This window comes from Artibeus jamaicensis, unplaced genomic scaffold, assembly GCF_021234435.1.
Source record: "Artibeus jamaicensis isolate MK-2021 breed Jamaican fruit bat unplaced genomic scaffold, CSHL_Jam_final contig_354, whole genome shotgun sequence".
In the NCBI taxonomy this organism is placed as follows: Eukaryota; Metazoa; Chordata; class Mammalia; order Chiroptera; family Phyllostomidae; genus Artibeus; species Artibeus jamaicensis.
Window position 1 is genome coordinate 12437528 of NW_026521803.1, and position 22616 is coordinate 12460143.

A 22616-nucleotide genomic window follows, 5' to 3' on the forward strand; every position below is an offset into this window, starting at 1 on the left:
GGTGTTACCCTTTTACGGTAGAGATGTTTCAGGGGGCAATACAAATGCTCTGTGAGCTTTGACCTGACCTTGGCTGCAGGGCTCTGTCTCTCCATTTAAGGTCTACTGTGCATACTTTGTTACAACTTTTAAAAGCCCTGAGCAAGCTTGGCCTGTGGGGCTATGGGGTCACTTGGGGGTGGGGCTCAGAGGTGGGAGAAAAAGATGCGGAGGTAAAGCAGAGTCAGCAGGGGAGACATTCTTCTGCCAGACTCAGAAATGTGAACATTACCATTCAGGTTATATGACATCATCACATATTTTCTGATTATTGAAATAATGATTCTTTATAATAACGCATTAAAGACAGTCAGATAAGCCTGAAGAGATAAAACACTCAAAATTCTATGACCCAGAGATAACCCGTGGTAACACTGAACGCACTTCTTTTTTAAAAAAATTAAATATATTTTACTGATTATGCTATTCCAGTTGTCCCAATGTTTCCCCCTTTTCCCCCTCTACCCAGTACCCGCCATTCCCTCCAGCAAACTACTCCCCTTAGTTCATGTCCATGGGTCATGCACATATGTTCTTTACTCCATTTCCTATACTGTTCTTAACACCCTCCCGTCTATTCTGTGCCTACCAACTTGTACTTCTCAGTCCCTGCACCTTTTCCCTTCCCACAGAAATGATCTCTACATCTCTGATTCTGTTTCTGCTCTGCTTGTTTGCTTAGTTTGTTTTTTAGATTCAATTGTTGATAGTTGTGAATTTATTGCTATTTTAATGTTCATAGTTTTTATCTTCTTTTTCTTAAATAAGTCCCTTGAACATACTTCTTTTCGGTCTTATAAATTTATTCACATGACCACTGCTCTTTATACATATTCTACAGTCCTTATAGAGGTCCTCTCCTGATGAGAAATGCTCCTGAATGATGACCTATGTTTCAGTCTTAAGAATACTTGCTTTCTGTTTCAATATTTGAGCTTTTCCAGGGTAAAGTCCCTATCAAGGCTAGTTTAACTAGTTTCTCCTGGATGAACTGGACTCCAGTAAATGCTCAGTTTTTCAGAACCACCATCCCCTTGGGGCTGCTCAGCTCACTGTGAGAGGGAGCATCTGTACTTTCTCCCTCATCTTTGGAGGAAAACATTTGATACGCCGTCTCTGTCAGTTTTCTACAGCAACCTTCTTTTTCTAGTTGTCTGAGTTTTGACTGTTGAATTTTATCAAATACTCTTGAAATGATCATATGGTTTATCTCTTTTATTTTATTAACATTAATAGAATTACATTGATTGATTTGGGGATGTTTAACCAACATTAGATCCTCAGCTAACCTTTGCTTCTTCATGTGTATTTTGCATTTTATATAGTGCTGGATTTAGGCTTGCTAGTTTTATAAAACAAACTGAAGTGTGGTCCTCCTCCTTCATTTTCTGAAAGATTTTATGTAAAATTAAAAATAATTTATTTAAATGCTGAGTGAAGCTAACAGTAAGACCACTTGGGCCTCAAATTTCCTTCATGGGGAAGTTTTCTCTTTTAAACAATAATTTCAATTTCTTCAGTTAATAAAGTGTTATTTAGATTTTCTGTTATATCTTGTATCTATTTTGGTAACTTGTATTTTTCAAGGAATTTGTCTATTTTACTTAAGGTGTCAATTTTGGAGGCATAAAGTTGTTCATAATATCCTCCTATCATCCTTTTAGTATCTATAATAATCTTTCATTGCCGATAATGATAATTTGGGCTTCCTCTCTTTTTATTGATCAGTCTAGCAAAAGATTGATTAATTCTGTTGATCTTTTCAAAGAATAAAGTTTTGACTTTATTTTTTTTATGGTTTAGCTTTTATTGTATTGATTTTTGCTCTTGTATTTCTTTCTTTTGACTTTTAAAGAATTTACTTTGCTCCTTCATTTTTAGATTTTTAAGTGAAATCTTATATCATTGATTTTAGAGCTTTTATACATTCTGATAAAATAATTTCAGGAGGAATCTAAGCATTGCCTTAGCTGCATCCATCATACTTGGATATATGTTACTTTATTAGTATTCTGCATTCAATATTCTCATATTTCTCCTGTAATTTCTTCTTTGCCAGTGGATTATTCAGAAGTATGTCAATTAATTTCCAAATATATGGAGTTTCCTTAGATATCTTATTTATTTATTTATTTTTAAATACTTATTTATTTATTTATCTTTAGAGGGGAAGGAGAGAGGGAGAGAAACATCAATGTATGGTTGCCTTTCATGCATCCCCTGCTGGGAACTGACCTGCAGGGAACTGGCTTGCAACCCAGGCATGTGCCCTGACTGGGAATTGAACTGCGATCCTTTGGTTTGCAGGCCTGCGCTCAATCCACTGAGCTACACCAGCCAGGGCAGATATCTTATTTATATTGGTTTCTAATTTATTTTTATTGTGGTCAGGGAACATACTCTGGTTTTAATCTTTTAAGACTTATTGAGACTTGTTTGCTTGCTTAGATATGGTCATTTTTGTGAGAATTTTTACATGTGCATTTATGAGAAATATATGCCTCTTGACCTTTTTCCTTTTGGTATATTTATTTGGATTTGATAATGCTGCCTCATAAATGAATTTGGAAGTTTTCCTTCTACTTTCTAGAAGTGATTTTGGAGAATTATATCATTTCTTCCTTAAATCTTTGGCAGAATTCACCAGTGAAACCAGCTGGGCCTGATACTTTCTTTTTGAAAGATTCTTAATTACTGGTTCAATTTATTTATAGGGTGATTCATATTTCTTTTTCTATGAGTTTTGGTAGTTTGTGTCTTTCAAAAAAGTGATCCATTTCATCTAAATTATCAAGTTTTTGGTTATAGAGTAGTTTGTAGTATTTATTATCCTTTTAATGTCTCTGGGGTTAATAGTGATGATCTTTTATTTATGGTATTAATAATTTAAAGTTAGTAATCTACGAATAGGTTATCTCCTATATATTACATTTTTTTCTGAATCCAAACATCCCTCTCTCCTTACTCTATAAAAGATTTCTATGTCAATGAAGTTTAATCTTTCCAATTGTCTTTTGGATCCTCAGCTTCTGCCTCCTTGAGGACTTCCTTCCACCAACCATTCTTTTTCCTCCTATGTCTCCAACCTCTTCATTTCTGCTGGTTCTTTCTCCTTACATATACAGATGCTTGTCTCTCCTGTCCTAAAATAAAACAAAACCCTGTAGCTATCATCTTATATTTCCTTTTATGTCACCAAAATTCTTAAAAGAATAGTCCATACTTTTAGTCCAAATTCTTCATCTTTCATTTCACTTTAAAATAATTTATTTTTTATTTATTCATTTTTAGAGAGAGGGGAAGAGAGGGAGAACGAGAGGGAGAGAAATGTCAATGTGTGGTTGCCTCTCCTGCATCCCCTACTGGGGACCAGGCCCACAACCCAGGTATGTGCTCCGACTGGAAATTGAACTGGCGGCCCTTTGGTTCGCAGCTGGTGCTCAGTCCACTGAGCCACACCAGGAAGGGCTCGTTTCACTTTGTAATGAACTTAATCTGATTCCAACAGGCCATGTATTCAGGTGTGTACAGGTTAGACCTTCTTTGGTTTTCTCTAACATGATTGTTAATTCATCAATTCGGAGTAAACTCAGTCATTCGGGGTTTTCTCAGTATCTCATGGGTAATCTCTGTTAATTTTAGGAATCACCATTTTCCGACTTCCTCTTCAGGGTGGCCTAACTTCTAGGCAGCAGAAATCGCGTCACAGCTTTTGGAAGGAAGGGCCTGCTCCAGAGGCTCCCTCTGGCCGGGGTTAGCGCCTCGGAGCTCTCTACAGCTCTACCCTGATTTCTGGTTGCTGGTGTCTATCGTTCTGGCCTCTTCTGAGATGAATGTTATCACATCGTAGTGTCTCTGGTGACTGGTCCATATGCTTGGAGTCCTCTCCCCCACTGTGGGCCCCTGGTCACTGCCTTTCCATGTGGCTCTAGGGGACCGGGGGCACAGGGACTTTCAGAGCTTCATGCTGTTCCCTGGAGACTGTGGAGCTGTGGGTTCACTTTCCCAGATCTGCCTGCTCATCTAACATTCTGGCTCTTTTGTAACTCTAGAAAGTGCTTAATAATTATTTAATAATGTATATAGGTAAAAGGAAGCTTTGTTGTTATTGCATCTGCTTGCCAACTTCTTTATGGAGCTAGCATGAGGTTAAGTCATTTGGACTGCTCTTTGATGAAAGCCATCCCATGTGATTACAGAATACCCGAAAGGAATGTTTTCTTTTAATCACATCTTTAATTTCTCTATAATAAAGCAAACCACATGTAGGAAACATGTAACGTTTCATTTTTGCAAAGCCTCTTACTATTGGTTCTTTCTTTTTTAGAGCTAAAAGGAATTTAGCCCTTGATTTTTCAGAGAAGAAAACTGAAGTCCTGTGGAGGAAACGACTTGCCCCAAATTAGACAGACACAGGTTAGATTCGGCCAGGTCCCCAATTCCCAGTCTGGAGCTCTCTCTGATTCACTGTGGTCCCCCTTCTCTATATACAACTGCCAAAGAAATCTTCCTGGAACACTGCCGTGAATATGTCATTCTCCCAATGCCTCTCAATGGATTACTAAATAAAGCACCAATTCCTAAACCCAGCAGTAACAGTTCCCTAATCTATCCCTTCATCCTACCTTGCTTCCTCCCTAAATCCTACTCCCTCTCCAGCTAATCCGAATTGCTCATTATCAGAGCTACTCTATGCTTTCTTTTAAACTCGCTATTGCCTGTACTATTTACTCTGTGCCTGGAAAGATCTTCTCTCTTATTCTTGGAATTTAGTAGGAACCCAAGTCAAGCTTTAAAATGTAGCTAGAGGGCTATTTCTTAATACATTATTCCTGAATCTCTCTACTCATGGGTGTAATTTCTCATTCCTTCAAGTTATCATAAAACTTTCTTTAATGTTATTGTGTGAAATTTATCACATTCTGAGTTTTTGAAAATTTGCATTTTTCTCTTCTAAATTATATAATCTTTAGCACAAAATCTTATTTATATGCCTATCTCCTACATGATTTGCATATACAAAGGAGGAGGAGATAAATAAATCTCTTAAAATTAAATTAAACATAGTGGGAAAATGTAAAAAATAAATCAGTACAAACAAACCTAAAATAACATGAATTATACTTAAGAGAGTTCATAGCTGTATTTTTTTTTCCTGAGTTTGTAGCACTACTTATTCAGAAAAAAAGGGGTGGTTCCGTCTTGGAAGGTGCCTCTTAAATTCAGTTTCGACTTGCAACTTTAAGGAATATGGAAAAGCTTTCCAATGTGCCTATGAATTATAAAAATAGAGTATTGCCTTTTATGGGTCAGTTTTAGTTCAGTCCGACATACAGGGAAGAGAACACATGCCTGTCCATTTCTCTGACTCCTGGGCCAAGTGTGGATTTAGCTCCATGACCTGCCATAGTCCTAACATCTTCACTGATGAGGCAGACTCCTACATTTTTCTGGGGTTTATCTCCCACTCTATTGCCCACATGTATTCTCTTAGGACACAGGGGAAACATGCCATTTCTTGCTCTACATCAGGAAATTAACCTGATGTTATCAATTTAGTGAGCCAAGGCGATGACTTGCAGAATGTCAAGGTAGTCACGCTCCCTGTGGACCATACTACAACAGAAGGCAACAGAATTAACATAGCCCTGGAGCAAGACAAGGAATATATTCTATTGCTTCTGTGTAAAGGTGACCTGTGTTTGATCTTTTCTATTCAAGGAGAAGAATGCTCTCATTAGATCAAAATCCACAAAACAGATGTCAGAGACTGTATTGATTTGTTGCAGTACAAGCACCACGTCTGATGAGCTATCGCTTGCTTCATATTACAGTGGCCCTTGAATAGGGATATAATGGAGAGCACCACCCTTGCATCCTTTAAGTGTTTGAGGATTAATCTAACACTACTTCTGGGATGTGGTATTGCATCTGATTTAGCATTTGAGCCAAGGCTGGAAGCAGTTTCAAGGAATTTCATTTATCTTTTCCTACCGTAATGGCCTTGACACCACAGCAAAGTGGAGAATTATGTGAGAATTATGCCATTTCTAAATATATCTTTCACAATTACAAATGCAGAGACAGGAAATAAATACAGAGTAGGTCCGTGAACCCACTGGACTGACTGAAAACAGACACAGGTTGCAATTTCATTTATTACCAGGTCTCCATATGCCTCCACTGTAACTGGAGGATCGTGAAGTTGTTTTGAGTCCCAAGGTATCAGTGTCAATTCAGACCCTGCATCTTATAGACCTGGAGAAGTCTGGGTATTTCCCCAATGCATCATTACCCTACCAAATGGTGAGAAGTTCTATGAAAATATTGGGGGAATGCTTACTCTGCATTCCTGTAGCAGTTTTTCAAGGTCCCTCCTCAAGGGAATGTGATCCCTCAACCAACATAGGTCTAGAAACTTCAAGAACACCCATGATTTTCCACCGAGGCAGAGGATTTTACCATCTGCTCTTTTGTGCTCAATTTTTAAAAAATATTTTATTTATTTATTTTTAGAGAAGGGAAGGGAGGGAGAAAGAGCGGGAAAGAAACATCAGTGTGTAGTTGCCTCTCACACACCTTCTACTGGGGACCTGGCCTGCAACCCAGGCACGTTCTATAGATTGGAAATTGAACCCGTGATCCTTTGGTTCACAGGTCAGCACTCAATTCACTGAGCCACACCAGCCAGGACAGTGCTCAATATATATTTTTTAATTAAACAGGTTGAGTAACATCCTGATTAGCTGGCCAGCTGTCTCACCCCTACATACAATGACCTACTAACCATTGCCATAGGTCTGTGCAGATCAAGCCTCTGACTGTCGCTCCAGCCTTCTTTCCCATTATGGTAGTCATTTCTACTTCATCTTAGAAAGCTGAGTGCAGCCCTGGCTTCCCCTATTCCAAAACTGCACCGTGCCTGGTGATATTTTAGAGCCTAGTTCTTTCATAGCACCCTCAGCTGTCAATCCTGCCCAGAAAAATTTGCTAAGCTTTTCAAAAATATCAGTTTCCACTCATTATTGCCTTCTGTATTGCCTTGGAGAATGGAGTGTTCTGTGATCTGTCCTGGTCATCATAGTCCAGTGGGGGGTTTCAGGGCTTAACATATAAAGTCCATTCTAACATCTACACTTCCTGAAACTTTTGGCACATTTTTCAGCACTGTGCCAAAAAGTTCTGGCATCTCCATTTCATTTTCTGTAGGCCATCATCATACGCAAGATCCTAGGAGCCGTCTCAACCATTAAGATTAGTTTTTTGCCGAAGAGCATGGGTGGGTATCACCATGTCAATAAATTGTGCTCCATCCAACCTCGTATTTCATCTTGTTCATACCTATCCAACGCCCTTGAGTTTTACTCTCACTCATGTTCCCCTGATTCCTGCTGAAATGAATTGTTGGGGTTCTATAATACTTTTGCCATGCAAACTATTTTATTCCAGAATTTCTTCTGTTGGGCTGTGCTGACCCTGATTATCAGCTTGGATATAATAAGACGTAATAATGGATGGTCTGAAGAAAACAAACGTCATCTTATACCTGCCTCAGGTGTGTTTTTGTGTGGTCTTCATGGCAGGTGAAGTTATTCTCTGACAAGGAGAATAGGCCTGCTTCTGTTAACCTTGAACCTTCTGTTCAAGATTCACAGACTCTTCTAACAAAGACCTTCATCCAGGTCTCAGTGTCCCACTCTCTTTCATTCATGGCCTTGACCTTCATATAGAGGAACTACTGAGGCTGTATATTCAGCTCTGTCACCATTGCAGTTTGATCTTGGGCCTAATTTTCAGCAAATCTGTCCTGCTGCTTCAGGAGGTGAGAGTCTACTTCAAAATTGTCAGAAGGTCTGTAGCTTTGAGGTGTACCTTGGGTTTTCAGTAGGCCACCATGGGGCTATCTTTTTTTAAGGGTTTAAATGCTGTTAAAATAGACCAGCTCACTCCATAACCCAAATAATGATCATTGTCTAGCACTGCATATTCCAATGACTTACCTGTCACTTGAACATAATCTAAGCCCTTACTAACCACAGGCAAAAGCCTCAGTAACTGTACTGCCATTGCTTGCTAGGGCTTACCACTACCTCACTCTTGGCTCCAAACATCGTAGCCAATTTGCTGTGTTGAATAGTGTTCTCCTAAAATTTGTGTCTACTTGGAACCTTGGAAGGTACAATTAATTTAGAAAGAATTTTTGCAGATATAATTAGTTGTTTAGAGGAAGTCATACTGTATTAGAGTGGGACCCCAAATCCAATGACTGGTGTCCTTATAAGTGGACCATGTGAAGAGACACAGAGGCACTCAGAGAACATCATGTGATGACAGAGGTAGTGACTAGACTAGAGTGATGAAGCAACAAGCCAAAGACAACCAAGGATTGTGGGCAGCCACCAGGAGCTAGGAGAGAGGAATGGGACAAACTTTCTCTTAGTCTCCAGAAGGAACCACTCCTACAACCTTGATTTTGGGCTTCTGTCCTCCTGAACTATGAGAGAGTAGAGACCTGTTATTTTAAGCCACCCAGTTTCTGGTATTTTGTTATTGCAGCCCTAGGAACTGGATACCTTCAGGTTCCCTACAAAACAGCATGTGAAGCAGAGGTCTTAATGCTAGTCCTGTTTCAGGCAGTACCGTCTCAGTGACAGGAAGTGAGGGTTGGTGGAGTGAATCGGGGAAGGGAGGATGACCCATGTGAAGATGTGGGACCTTGCTGGTGGTCATTAGCTATAGAACCACTGAAAACATGCATGAACAATGTCTCAGTTCTGTATACTGAGGAGAGAAAGGAGGAATACTATATCTAGATGGCCACATTTCCCACTGATCAAAATCCTATGGGCTATGAACTCTCCACCACTTACAGATTGCACATGTATCAGCATTGGGTTTTCTCAGTGGGACACCTGGAGCCACGCAAGACATGCAATTGCTATCAGATGTCAGGCAAGAAGACAAAGGAGGAAAAATGCCTTAATTCCTTCCTTCCTTGACCTCCAATCTCCTGCTAGTGCCTTTCATTGTGTGGACCCAGCCAGAGTCTGCTGAATTGGGGGCCTGAGAAAGGCAGCAGCCTCCAGAGTCCTTTGATCAAAAATAAGGACGGGTGAGAAATGAATCTGAAAGCCGGTAGGCCAGGGACAAGCCCAGCAGGCCTGGTGGCATTGGAAAAGGACACAGCAGTGATTTCCAAGAATATGCCCTGGCTGCTGCTGAGACAGCCTCATGTTGCAGCTGCTGTACTGGCTTTACTCATTGGGCAGAGGGGCCACTGCACAGAAGGATCCTCTGGGCCCATGTTTTTCCCAAAACTACCCTATGTAGGTTACTTAAAGAAGGCCCACTTATAAGAGTGAATGTGGACAGGGAGCAGGGGAGGTAGAGGCTCTGAAACACCCAAATTAAACAATAATAAACAGTTCTGTTTGCTAGTGGGTGAATAGAAAACACAAAAGTAAGTGCCTATTATACAGACTTCATTAGATCACTTGCATTAGTAAAGAGATGTGGACTTGGCTATTGCCATAAGTACAAAGTCTCAGTCCTGTGGTGCCTCATTAGGTTTTCTGGGGAGAGGTGCACTGAGGCTTGGCAGATTACACAGGTGAAGAAACAACACCACAACAGTCAAGAAATGCCTGGAAGGCTAAGGGAATGTGAATGATGCCTGTTCTGTCAACTCCATATCAGAAATGAATATGGCTTGACGGGAATTCAGCAAGATGGAACTTTGGAATTGGATGGGCCCCTGACCATTGATGTCAGCTGACAAAATTTTCTCAAGTCCCTCTCCTGCCCATTTCAATTTTTGGAAGAGTCTCATCACCACATTACTCCCAAGTTAAATTAGACCAGTTAGTGGTTTTGGTGAAAACAGAGGTCATCTGTTAATTTTCCCATCTTTTCTGCTGCAGAACAAATCCATAATATGGCCTTGCCTTCAGTCACTGTAACTTAGTTTTTAAGATGTAGTTGTAAAGTAACTACTGTGTAGTCCCTTTCAGTCTAGTGTTTGCCAATGTCTTATGAAAGAAGAAGACCGAAACCTAGAGCTCTATTCATTCAGTTGCTCCACATATTTGCTCCACATATTTGCTCCACATATTTGCTCCACATTAGTTGCTCCACAAATCATCAACAAAAGCAAAAACAATCCACCAAATGGGAGAACTTATTTGCCAATGATACATCTGATAAGGGGTTAATATTCAAAATTCATTAAGGAAAACTTACAAAACGCAACACCAAAAGTCAAACAATCCAATTATAAAAATGGGCAAAAGATCTGGATAGACATTTCTCCAAAGAGGACACACAGATGGCCAATAGACATATGAAAAGATGTTCAATATTACTAATCATCAGAGAAATGCAAATTAAAACCATAATGAGATATCCCCTCATACCAGTCAGAATGACTATCATCAATAAATAAACAACAAGTGCTGGCAAGAATAGGGGAAAAATGCCTTGTGCAATGTTGGTGGTAATGCAGGCTGATGCAGCCACTGTGAAAGGCAGTAAGGCATTACCTCAAAAAAATTAAAAATGGAACTGCCTTATGACCCAGTGATCTCACTTCTGGGAATATATCTGAATAAACCAGAAACATTTAATTTGAAAGAATATGTGCACTTCTATGTTCATTATGCATAATTTACAGTCACCAAGACTGGAAGCAGCTCAAGTACCTATCAGATGAGTGGATAAAAAAGCTGTGGTACATTTACACAATAGAATACTACTTGGCTGACAGCATAGTTGGACCTGGAGAACATTATGCTGAGTGAAACAATCCATTCAGAGAAAGATAAATACCGTATAATTTTACTCATATGTGGAATCTAATGAACAAAATTAAACAAAATAGCAATAGGCCCTTAGATAGAGAATAAATAGTCTGACAGTTGTCATAAGGGAGAGGTGTTGTGGGGCTGGATGAAAAAGGTAAAGGGATTAAGGGAAAAGAAGGCTCACGAACACAGACAATAGTGTGGTGATTAGCAGAGGGGATTGTGGGCAATGTAGAAGAGAGTCAGGCGGGATGAATGGGAATGGAAGAAGACTTGACGATGTCACCCCAATCAATTCAATAAAAAAAATTAGTACTTGAAAGTCTGAAATTCACTTAGATGTACCTTTATTGAGCAAGACATGGTTTCTATCCTCAGGTAACTCATAATCTAACAGAAAAGTTCAGACACATTTTCATATTGTTACCATACAAGTCAGTGTGGGCCTTTGGGGAGGGGCACAGTGCACTGGAGTAGGAGTGCGAGATTGGTGCTGCACTTACTTCTTCAACAAACGTTTAGCATGTACCCTCCTTCGGCTTACAAGGAGGGAAGAAGACAAGGAATCCAGCCTTCTTGGGGAGCCAGACACATTTATAAATAATTAGAATCTAGGAGTGTAAAGATAGAACTATACATAGGCCCTAAGAGGATAATAATAATACGTATAATTTATTGACCACTCATGAAACACTTGATGAACATTTTCTCATTGGTTTCTCACAACAACTTTAGAAGGTAAGTATTGTTATCCTTATTTTTGAGATGAGAAAATCAGCACTCAGAGACATTAAATAAACTGGAGAAGATCCAAAGTTTAAAATTTGAAAATATTGAATTCAAATTCAATTCTTACTGACAACAAGCCACAGGTTCTTAAGCACCACAACATACTGCTTCTCCGTAATTCGTGGGTACTCATAGCAGGGGGTCTCATGGGAGCCATGCCAGAGGTAAGAGACGCCTCCTTGAGCTGAGTTCAGGGACTAGGAGGTATTGGAGAGACAAATGAAAGTGCAGGTGGGTGGTCCAGTGAAGGAAGCAGTCTTAAGGGCCCAGGGGGCAGGAAACTATGCAATGTCAGGGAATCGGGATCATTCTAGGTTGTTCTAGAGTGGGCGGGGAGGCCGGACTTGGCAGAAAATGTGCCCGGAGGAGGACTGGGATCATGGAGGACATTGTATGTGTGTTCGAAAATGGAACTGGATGATGGCAGTCAGTAAGGAGCCGTAAACAGAGAAATGCCAGGCCTGGGTTTAGATTTTAGAATGATTACAGTGGCAGCTGTATGGAGGATGGTCTTGAGGAAAGCAAAAGTGGGAGACCCATTAGAAACTGTAGTGCTTCCGGTGAGGGAGGGTGAGGGTTTGAACTGGGTCAGTAGCAGCATGAATGGGAGATGGGAAACTTGAGAAAAATGCAGGTGGTAAGTTAGTAGGCTTTCCTGTGGCTGTGGGGAGTCAACACGAGGAGAAATCAGCTTGACTCTGTGGTTCCCATTGTGGGAGACAGTAGCTGGGTGGGCGGCCATCACACAAGGAGAAAGCAGGTCTGGGGTTAGATGAGGAGTTCAACTTTAGTCATGCTGAGTTGACAGTGCTACTGGACATCCAGGTGAAGAGGTCCAGCAGGAAGTTGGAAATCCGAGTCAAAGCCCACGGCAGTTGTGTGGACTGGAGAAAGAGATTTGGGAACCATCAGCCCATGGGTGTAGTTGAAGTGAGGACAAAAGAAGAGATTCCCCAAGCAAAGAAGACGAAGCGAGCTGAGTGAGGGATGAGGGGTGGTCATGGGAGAGTCGGGGAGAGAAGGATAGAGGGGAGGGGCAAACGGGGTGGAGAATGATGGTGTTGGATAGAGCGTGTGATGAGGTTGTTAGGAGAGAGGAGAAATGCACACTTCAGGCTGTGCAAATAGGAACAAAATGGGGGAAAAGCAAGAGTGTTCTCAAAGAATGTAGTAGTTCAATTTGGCTGGATAGTAATGGTTTGGAGGCAGTTATTTGGTGATACTGGGTCAGGGTTATATTGCTCAGGGCTTTGAAGCCAGGCAAGAAGCAGCTGGGAGCAGAATGATGCTGGAAACTGTTTATTTTCAAAGCATGTAGAGTGGATTAAAGGGAGGAGTTACATGTACACTGAATATTATCCAGCCCTAGAAAGGAAGGAGATTCAGACATACCTGCAACATGAACATAGCTTGAGGACAACATGCTAAGTCTCAAAAAGACAAATGCTGTGTGATTCTACTTACACGAGGTACCTAGAGTCATCCAGTTCAGGGAGACAGGAAGTGGAATCATGGTTTCCAGGGCTGGGGGAGAGGGGAAGCGGTTATTACATCGGTTTTGGTTTTGCAAGATGAAAAGAGTTCTGGGGATGGATACTGATGACAGCTGTGTAACAATGAGAACGTACTTAACACCGCTTAAAAATGGTTAAGACGTGACTTCAGTGGGGAGGAGGGAGGGAGGAATAGGGGGAAAAGGTACAGGGAAGAAGCATCATTAGTAGGCATAAAATAGACGGGGAGAAATAAAAAATGGTATAGGAAACAGAGGACTCAAAGAACTGATACGTACAAACCATGGACATGGACTAATGTGTGGGCCAATGCTGGAGGGTTGGGGAGTATGCGGAGGCAAAGGGGAAAAATTGGGAAAACTGTAATAGCATAATCAATAAACATACTTAAAATGATTAAGATGGTAAGTTTTATGTTATGTGTGTTTTCTCACAATTAAAATTCTAAAAAGATAAAAGAGAGAAAGAAAGAAAGAAGGATAAGAAGTGAGGCTTCTTTTCAGAGACTATTTTTAATGGTCCAGGTCAGTGCTACTGGGGCTTGGACTGGGGAGGTGGCACTGGAACGGTGGTGGGGCCCCAGGAAAAGGCTGCCCGTGCACATCCGAGATGGCCAAACGCCAGCGATGTCATACGACCCAGCTGAACAGAAGGGCAAGGAGAGACAAACCCTTTAATGAAGTCCGAGAAAATGTACCTTCTTACCATTTAACTTACAATGCAAAATATTTCTTGGGGGCACTTGCTTTTAAACTAATTATCCAAAGAGCAAGCAACTTTCCATTTTCAATCATCTCTGCTCAATTAGAGAAATTATTTTTTATTAGTGTCCACTTTGTCCATTGTGCAGCTGAGTTGCCAAAATTGCCCTCAGTCTTTTGCGTCTCAAAGGGGGGATATTTCCCTTTCCCTATTTTATTCTGAAGACTTTCACAAAGTTTGGGCCAGGCCCCGTGCTGCCCCCATTACTCATTTCATCGTTTCAGCTCTAGTTCTCGCAGTTGGCAGACCGCGGATGCCAAGTTTCTGCCTCAGCCCTGGTCAGACAGCCAGTGACCCGTCTCTGAGTTGAGGTTCTTTAACCTTTCAACAAAGTAATAGAATAAAAGCATTGGGCTCCATTATCACTTATATAATAGGCTAGGATTGAAAAAAAATCACAAACTCAAACTTTGCTCTATATGAGACTTATCCCAGGAGATTATTTTAAAAAAGAAAATTCCCTCTTTTTTTTAAAAACAGAGATTCTGATTCAGCACTTCTTGGGTGATGTACAGAAATGTTTTTACAAAAATTGGGATAACTGCCCTATTGGTGGTCCCTGCACTATTTTTTGAGGACTTGACAAGCTAAATCAGGGTTAATTTTTTCCCCCAAACAAATTACAGCCATCCTAATAATATAGTCATTTTAAGTTGGCATTTCCTTTAGCATTCTGAGTACATGTCAGTTTATAATATTTCTGAAGGACACTTTTTCTAAACTTTGGAGGAAATGGTGACTAAAATAAAGTCTTATAAAGTTTGCCACAGGTTTTCTGCTCTTTGGGGTCAAGAGTCATTGCCCCTGCATCCCATAGCTGTGTTCCTGTTTTCTCCAGCCCCCTAAACATTGGAGTGGGAGGGAAGAGGACAGGGCTCTGAGAAGCAAAGAGGGTGGGAGGGCACTGGGAATGCTAAAGTCACCCAGGATAATAGTGGGAACGGGGTGGAGAAGAGTGTCATGAGCTAGATAGTGAAATCCTCAGAGAAAGCTGGGAACTGGGCAATTTTCAGAGTCGAGGAAGGGTGGGGACACCTATAAAACAGAAGTAATGCTGAAGGCAGGTCACGGAACAGCAGCCTGGATGCATCAGTGGGAACCAGTTTGCACCCCCAGCCACTGCAGTTCCAAGGGCCTGGGAGAACGCTCTTCGCTGCTGGAGGGGATGGGGAAACACGCAGTTGCCAGGGGACCAAGTGGCTAGGACAGAAGGATGCCAAGGAAAGGTACTGGATTTCTCCCAACATCTTTGTTGTTGGTCAAGAGAGATTTCCTCAAACAATGAAATATTGTTTGGTGATTTCACTGGGTGTAAGACCAAAGGACAAAGTAATAGAATAAAAGCATTGGGCTCCAATGCTCACTCAAAAGCATTTTGAGTGAGGATAAGAAAACACAGGAGGTGACAACTTCAAGGATTGCACAACAGAAATATATTTAAAGAAAATGTTCAGGAATCACTTTTTCTTAGGAAACTTGGTGGATAAAAGAACACACACTGCAGTGCAGGAGTTGAAAGGTGGGACACTTGGGGGCCAGCCAGGTAAGGTCAGTGAGTGATGACGGGCAGGTGAGAGTGCAAACAGCAAGAGGCCTCTGGCTTCTCTAAATGAGCTGACTTCCAATCTGCCCAACTGTTCTCAGGTGAGCATGTAGGATGCAGGGTATCAGAAGTTTCCTGTAATTGATAAAACAGTTCCAATTTTAAGATATTTTCAACTAGTTCAAATATTAAATAAAATGCACTGAAGACCAAACCAGGCATGACTGTGGCCAGATCCCACTCATAGGTGCTGTGTGTGGTCTCAGCTTTGGAGACAGAGAGACCTTGCCCAGAAGTTGATTCTAGGGCCTGCCATTCACCCTCTCTGACCTCAGTCTTCTCATTCATCAAGTGATGGGTAGAACAATACCTTTCATTTTTTCAAATAAGGATTACACTTACTCTTCATGTCATTAAATGAATATTTTGCCTGTGTCTGATACTTAGTAAGTGCTCAGTAAATGGCCTTCATATTAATCAGAATCACGCATTTTTAAAACTTTACCTCCCAAATCTTAAACAAATACACCATCTTAGAAACATGAAAGATTAACATGTCCACAGTTATTATACTTTAGGTTGAAGTGTGAGTACTAGCGTAGAAAAAGCACGTGGTTTATTTAGATCACTTCCCTCCATTGCCCCGCCTTAGTGCCTTCTCTTTAGACCCACTGATTCTGTAGACGCCTGAAAGTCATATGGCAGAAATGCACATACTATGTGCAGAAATGCACACATTAAAAGAAGCTGTAGAGGAACCTTCAGCAAAAACATTTATTTTTTTGAGTATAGGTGTTCTGAGTATGGATAAAAGAAAGTCAAGGGAAATATGTAAGTTGATAGTATTCTGAGAGTTGGTGGTTGTGCTTGCTGCTTGTATTCATTCTGCCCCCTTACCTAATCATCAGCTATGTATCTTTTGGCAAGTTACTTAACGAAACTCTGCTTCAGATTCCTGTAACATATATTGGTGGTGCTATGGTGCATGCAAAACACTCGACTATTGAATGTTTGGTTACGACTATGATAATGAATATTATAAAGAGTATGGTTGAGATGGAGAAAGTATGGCCTAAACTCAGCCCTGGTCTAAGGTCATCAGGCAGTTGAGTGACTATTAAAAGCCTTTGGTCAGCCATTCTTCAAATATTGAACCATGCTGAGGATGTTAGTCACAGGCAGAGTTTCTGCTTTGCCATACTCCTTGAAGGCCTAGAGACTAAGAGGCTTTAAGAGGTCAAAGGAGAACTGACCTTAGGAAGATGTTTACTGCATCCCCAGCTTACTTACCTTTTCAAAGGGAGTGCTAATACTACAAGTTCTCTGCATCTGTGCATATATTCCTTCAGCTAAAAACTATATATTTTAGAAGATAACAACTTAAAAAAAATTCTTACCCAAGGATACTTTCATCAATCTTAGAGAGAGAGAGAGAGAGAGAGGAAAAAGGTGGGGGAGATAGAGATAGAGATAGAGATATATATGTAGAGGGAGAGGTGAGAACATTGATCGGTTGCCTCCTGTATGAGCCCCAATTGGGGAATGAGCTTGCAATGTAGGTATGTGCTCTGACTAGGGATCAAACTTGCAACCTTGTGGTGCACAGAACAACACTCCAATCAACTGAGCCACCTGGCCAGAACTAGAAGATAACATCTTTTTGAAGAATAATGATTCATGAATAAAGTGTGAGAGTCTTTTTTCTCTCTTTCTAATTATAACTGGTGTCCAAGTAGTCCTTGAATTGCTAAATAATATTTTATGGACTGTGAAGGCAGAGAATTAGCAAGTGGCCTCACAGTGGCATTTACTTAATGAATAATTAAAATACATTTGAGAAAATCAGAAAGCTGTGTGCCCTGTACATATTTTCATGAAATTTATGGCCATTTCTGGTCACAATCACACCAACAGTGCATATCTATAGGTAGTTCACCAGGTTAAGTGAGTATGGTTTTGCATTTAATTACCAACTGATTACTCGAATAGTAATTCCAGACCTGGGAAAAACAGAGCCAAGGGGCCCGAATGCTCAGGGGTTTACTGCTACCTATAAAAACAAATAAAATCCTTAGGGTTCAATCAGAGGACTTACAATTATTCCTACAGCATGGTAGGGTTAAAATGGAAACATTGGACATCTGGAGGATGAGTCTAGATTTGGTCACTTGCCTTTGGGAATGGAAATCCATGAAACCGTGACGGTTCAAAGGTGTGGTGATGCTCACACCTGCAATCTGTACACAAGCAGGGTTGGCAACCGTGACCATGAACTTGTCTGCAAAGCAGAATAATTCTGGAGAGACACATGGGATGGGTATTTAAAATCATAAGGAGTCCAGGACGATGGCTGACTTCTTTAGCCCTAACATGTAAAGAAGTCATTTAAAAGGAAGAGTAGGTACATAAAAAATGTAATCTCCCTGGCAAAACCACACGCGGTCTCTGGACCCCACAAGCACACAGGATGTTAGCTGGCATCAGAGTTTGTTCAGGAAAAGAACGGCTGAAGCACCACCTGCGACTGTGCAGGTGCAGTGGAAAGGGTCTGCCAGGGAGCGTGCGGAGCAAAAGGCAGTGAGCAGCTCCCACAGCTCTGTGATCGTTCCCTTCCTCTCGCCCCCTTTTCTACCACCAGTGCCACATGGCCACCCACTTCATTCTCTCAAGTGCATGAGAAATGTTAGTAAGAGAGACAGGTCCCTTGTTTCCATTTTTTTCTTTCCATGGTCATGAAAAGAAAGTTTTTTTCTTTGTTCCTTATATGATTTAGGAATAACTTTGAGACAACTGCCTCTATCCTTTATAGCAGATTCTATCTAAAACTAGTTTGTATAGTGTATGAATAAAATTTCAGGCTTCTTAGCATATATTCTATTCTCTTTTTCTCCATAAAAAGATAATTTCAATGTCCCTCTGTTACTAGGGTTACACTCTACTTGATATAGCAAAATTTAAATTATACAACTTAGATTCCTCTGGAGTATAACTCCTTAAAAATAGAGAGCACAGTCTGAATGTAGTCCAGAGGCAAGAGTGAATGGAGTGGAAAACTAGTCAAAGTTTGGTTTAGAAGGTTTAATACTTAGGGGCTGGCAGCCCATTGCCCCTGCTAGGGGCTTCCAACGTTTTGGCATCTCTGGGCCACACTGGAAGAAGAAGAGTTGTCTTGGGCCACACATTAAATACATTGTGACAATGATCATAGAAAGCAATCTCATAATGTTTTAAGGAAATTTACAATTTTGTGTTGGACCTCATTCATAGCCATCCTGGGACATAGTGTGGCCTGCGGGCCTCAGGTTGGACACCCCTGCTACTCACTCAGTGGGAGACATAGATGGGATAGGTGTCGTAAAGAATGAAGCAGCTCATGAATACTCAGCCATAATATAAAAATCAAAAGGAAATAAGTATGACTGTAACTGTCTTCATCTATTACTATTCAGATATTAATACCTACTTTTCTTTGACTGACATTATTGAATATTTGCTGACTAAAAATGATAGTTTAGGAAAAGAACCATGTTTAAGAAATGCATTTAAATGAGATTTGAATGACATGTGGTTTGCTTTACTCATGGTAACAGTTGACCAATGATATGAATTTCCCATTCAAATGTGTCCTCTACTTTAGGGGTCGTTGGAAAAAATTTCTAAAATGCTTGACAACATCTCACAGGGGTGACACATGGACTTATTTTCCAAAGGCTTAGATTTAATATTTGAATGCAATAATATTTGACATTGTTAAGCACATAATATTTAAATTTAAAAAGAAAATACCCTCATTTGTTTATGCATAAACCCATTAAAATATTTCTAAGGGCTCCTGCTATGTTTATTCTCTAGAACAGAACCTATCAGTGAAGTGGCATATTAGTTTTTAAGAAGTCATTCCCAAGCTGAATAATTGGACTGAAAACAAAAGCTATTCTTAGAGTACCTTTCACATATAAAGCTATGCACATGATGCTTTGACTCAAACAATATTCTTCTAAAACTTGTGATGGTGATTCTGTCCTGAAACAATCCCCCGCCTCTGCCCAATTACACCAGAATTAGGAGCACATATATGATGAGGCTTAAACCTCTCAACTGCCCACTTCAGATGCAAAGACCTTTCATGGTTGTGCTCATTTTGTCTCTGCATAGAGGGCTCAAATGAAAACGGAATCAATTCCCCTAAGTTTTTCTGGAAGAGGGAGGTCCTTTTTGTTGCTTTGATTTTAGCACATTGTGCATTTTTTATTGGCTGTTGAATATAAAAAATCATAACCTCACCTGGTTTTTCTGCTATATTCTTACACTGTAAATCACAAAATGCCTTCAAACCTAAAGTAAAATGCCTAGATTCAAAATAGCATTTCAAAATTGATTTATCATTGCAGCTGATAGAAAGATTTCCAGGGTGTAAAAACACTATCCAATGTTTGATTAATGTGCCACAGACTGCTAAAAATAAATCCGTGCACTTTATGAAACAAATTCCAGAATGTAGACATTCACTCACGCTATTTTAGAGCCCTTTCCCTATCACTGTGAAAGGCTGTTGAAGCTTATGTAGCAGCTGGCTAGGTTATTGCTTCTATAATATAATCCATAATACAAAAGCAGCTCTTTTGCAAACATTTTAGAGCAACTCAAGTTGTTTACATGTCTCTGTTAGGTAATTTTCCTATAACTTTGTGCCAGTTGGTGTCATACTATTTGGTAAAAACCTTCATTAAGTCAAGACAACTGCATTTAGTTAAATTTCTCTCATGCAGAGAATTATAGGAAAATTACAGTCAGCTGATTCAAGGCCATCATCATGAAGTAAATACAATGTTTTAGAAAATGAATGCAAACTACAAAAATGGAGTTGTATAATTAAACATCAAGTAATCCAAGTAATAAAAGTCATAGATTAACTGTCTCTCAGTTCTCGTCAGATCCTTTAAATACTGTCTCACGACCTGAGCATTGGTTCTTTCATCAGAGGAGTGCCTGTCCTTAAAGTTCGGAAATTTTAGCTCTTTTGGAGCACCGATCAGCTGTAAAAAGTAATTAGCATCTTCTTCCAAAGTTTCAAATTTCCCCACAAAATCATAGTTGATCAAACACGGGTAGCAGAGTTTGCTGACCTTTTCCCAGTGAATGTCCATGCCTACTGGACGGTGGGAATCCAGCAAATAGTGGACAAACTCTTTGAATTTGACTCCAGATCCATTGTTTAGTGCCTTTTCACAGGCATTTGGCCGGTATTTCTTTATGATTGCTTTCCCAAATACTGGATGGTAATAACTATTGGGGTGTTCAAATTTGTCCCTGAATGCCGACACTAATCTTTCCATGGGGTCACGAACAAACACAGCTTTGGTGTAGGTATTCAAACGAGTGTATATCCCTTTTAAGTCAAAGCTGTCCAGCTTTTTCAAATGCTTCCCGTAGTGAACAGCATCATGGGAGATGTTATATGCTGAGGGAGCCAATCCGTTCAGGACCATCAGAATCCTTTTCCAGTTGGAACAGCCAGCCTTTGGTACTTCACAATATAAGATTTTGTGTTTATCTTCTACGTAGATCCTGGATACCATGTGAAAAAGATGTGACTGAGGATGACTCACTCCACCATATTTCTTGCAAAACTCCTGAAGGAAAGACCTGCGTTTCTCTTGGGTTGCATCAGTCCTCTTCCATTTGTTGTCTTTGATTAATAAACTTTTGTTTAAATGGCGAACGTCCAATGGCCAACTCATTTCTCTGAACTTCTTGAAAAGGGTCTTAGCTCCTTGATGTTTTTCAATCAACTTAGTTGTTGGTGACTCTGTGGTCTTACCCAGATGTGGACTCTCTCCTTGTGAGTGACTGGTCTCTGTTAAGACCCTAGTAGACCTCTCAGAATGAAGAAGATGTTTCTCTTTTTCCTTGGGGTCCTCAGGCATGTGGAACTTGAAATTCTGTTAAAAAAGAAGAGAAATGTTGAAAGCACACTTAGAAATATGGGTATATTGATAAGAGTGTTAACATATTTGTTTTAAAATACTATCAGAGAGAGCACGTTTCATGTAAGCTACTAGAACAACTTAGCAAAGTGTGCCAAATATGTATTTTGCAGTAAGCTTCTTCACAGAAAACATAATTAAAAAATGGTATCCATGCATCATTTTGAATCAAAGCTTTACATTATATATATATATACATATATATATGTATATATATATATATTTGGATTACTTATATGTTATTATTCACTTAATGCTAATGTGGTACCTTATACTTACAGATTTTCCCATGTTAAATTATCTGAATGTTATTGGGATAAAACATAGTTTATTGATTTAAATCTACTGGGTTGGCCAAAAAGTACATTTAGTTTTTTTTTTCTGTAAGTTAAAGGACACATTTTTCATTTTCACCAATAACTTTACTGATTTGGATATTTTGAATATGTTGACTATCTCCCACTATTGGCTTCTAGTGGGTAGAGGCTAGAGGTGCTGCTAAACACCTTCTAATGCACAAGACAACCCCACAGAAAAGAATTATTTGGCCAAAGTGTAAGTAGTACTAAGAAACGTCACAAACTGCCTTTGTCATGTTCAATCAGTCACAGAACCTTCTCCATACACTGCACAAATTTTTTGGTTTTTTGCATTTCAGTTGTGTTTTACCTTTCTTAAAATAATAAAGCATAAGACACAGAAATGTTGCATTTTTTCTTCCACCTTCAACATTAAAATAGCTGCACAGAAATTCATTAATTTTGATGTTTTTTAAAAACACATGCTGATATGACAGCTATCACAATGCAATCTAACAAAATTGTTTTGAATGAAGTTAAGACAACTAAGTGCTACTATAGTCATCTTACAGTAAAAAATTAGATGTAACTTTTGGCCAACCCAATATGTTTGTAGTAAGTTCTTTATTGTTTTTGTACTATTTTTGCATCTATGGTTATCAATGACATAATCTTACAAAATGCCAAAAAAAGAAGAAAAAAAAGAAAAAGTTATCTACAAGATGGAAATGAAAGGACCTTGAATATTTATCTTAGCTTTGCCTGTAATGCAATAGAATGTAGTTCAGTCATTCTGTAGGTCAATGATTTTTGAGCTGTAAGGAGTGTTACTTTCTAGCACTGATTTACTTGGGCCACCTGAATGTAGAGACAAAATATATCTG

The 22616-nt window shown here is 39.8% G+C and overlaps 1 protein-coding gene and 1 long non-coding RNA gene across 3 annotated transcripts in view; one reads left to right on the plus strand and one right to left on the minus strand.

Moving 5' to 3' along the window:
* Positions 1–22616, plus strand: part of LOC128627278 (uncharacterized) — a 254879-nt gene that overhangs the window by 142341 nt on the left and 89922 nt on the right. The window contains exon 4 of one of the 2 annotated variants that reach the window (XR_008391432.1): positions 21012–21097. The exons of the other annotated variant lie outside the window; for it this stretch is intronic. This is a non-coding gene — a long non-coding RNA (uncharacterized LOC128627278). Of the gene's footprint in view, positions 1–21011; positions 21098–22616 lie in introns of those variants that run through there. 2 annotated transcript variants of the gene reach the window in all.
* The window catches only part of CHST9 (carbohydrate sulfotransferase 9), a 241093-nt gene continuing 237682 nt past the window's right edge, over positions 19206–22616 (minus strand). The window contains exon 5 of the mRNA XM_037127844.2: positions 19206–21388. Coding sequence (XP_036983739.2) covers positions 20297–21388 — 1092 coding nt within the window. The 3' untranslated portion in view covers positions 19206–20296. The remainder of the gene's footprint in view (positions 21389–22616) is intronic.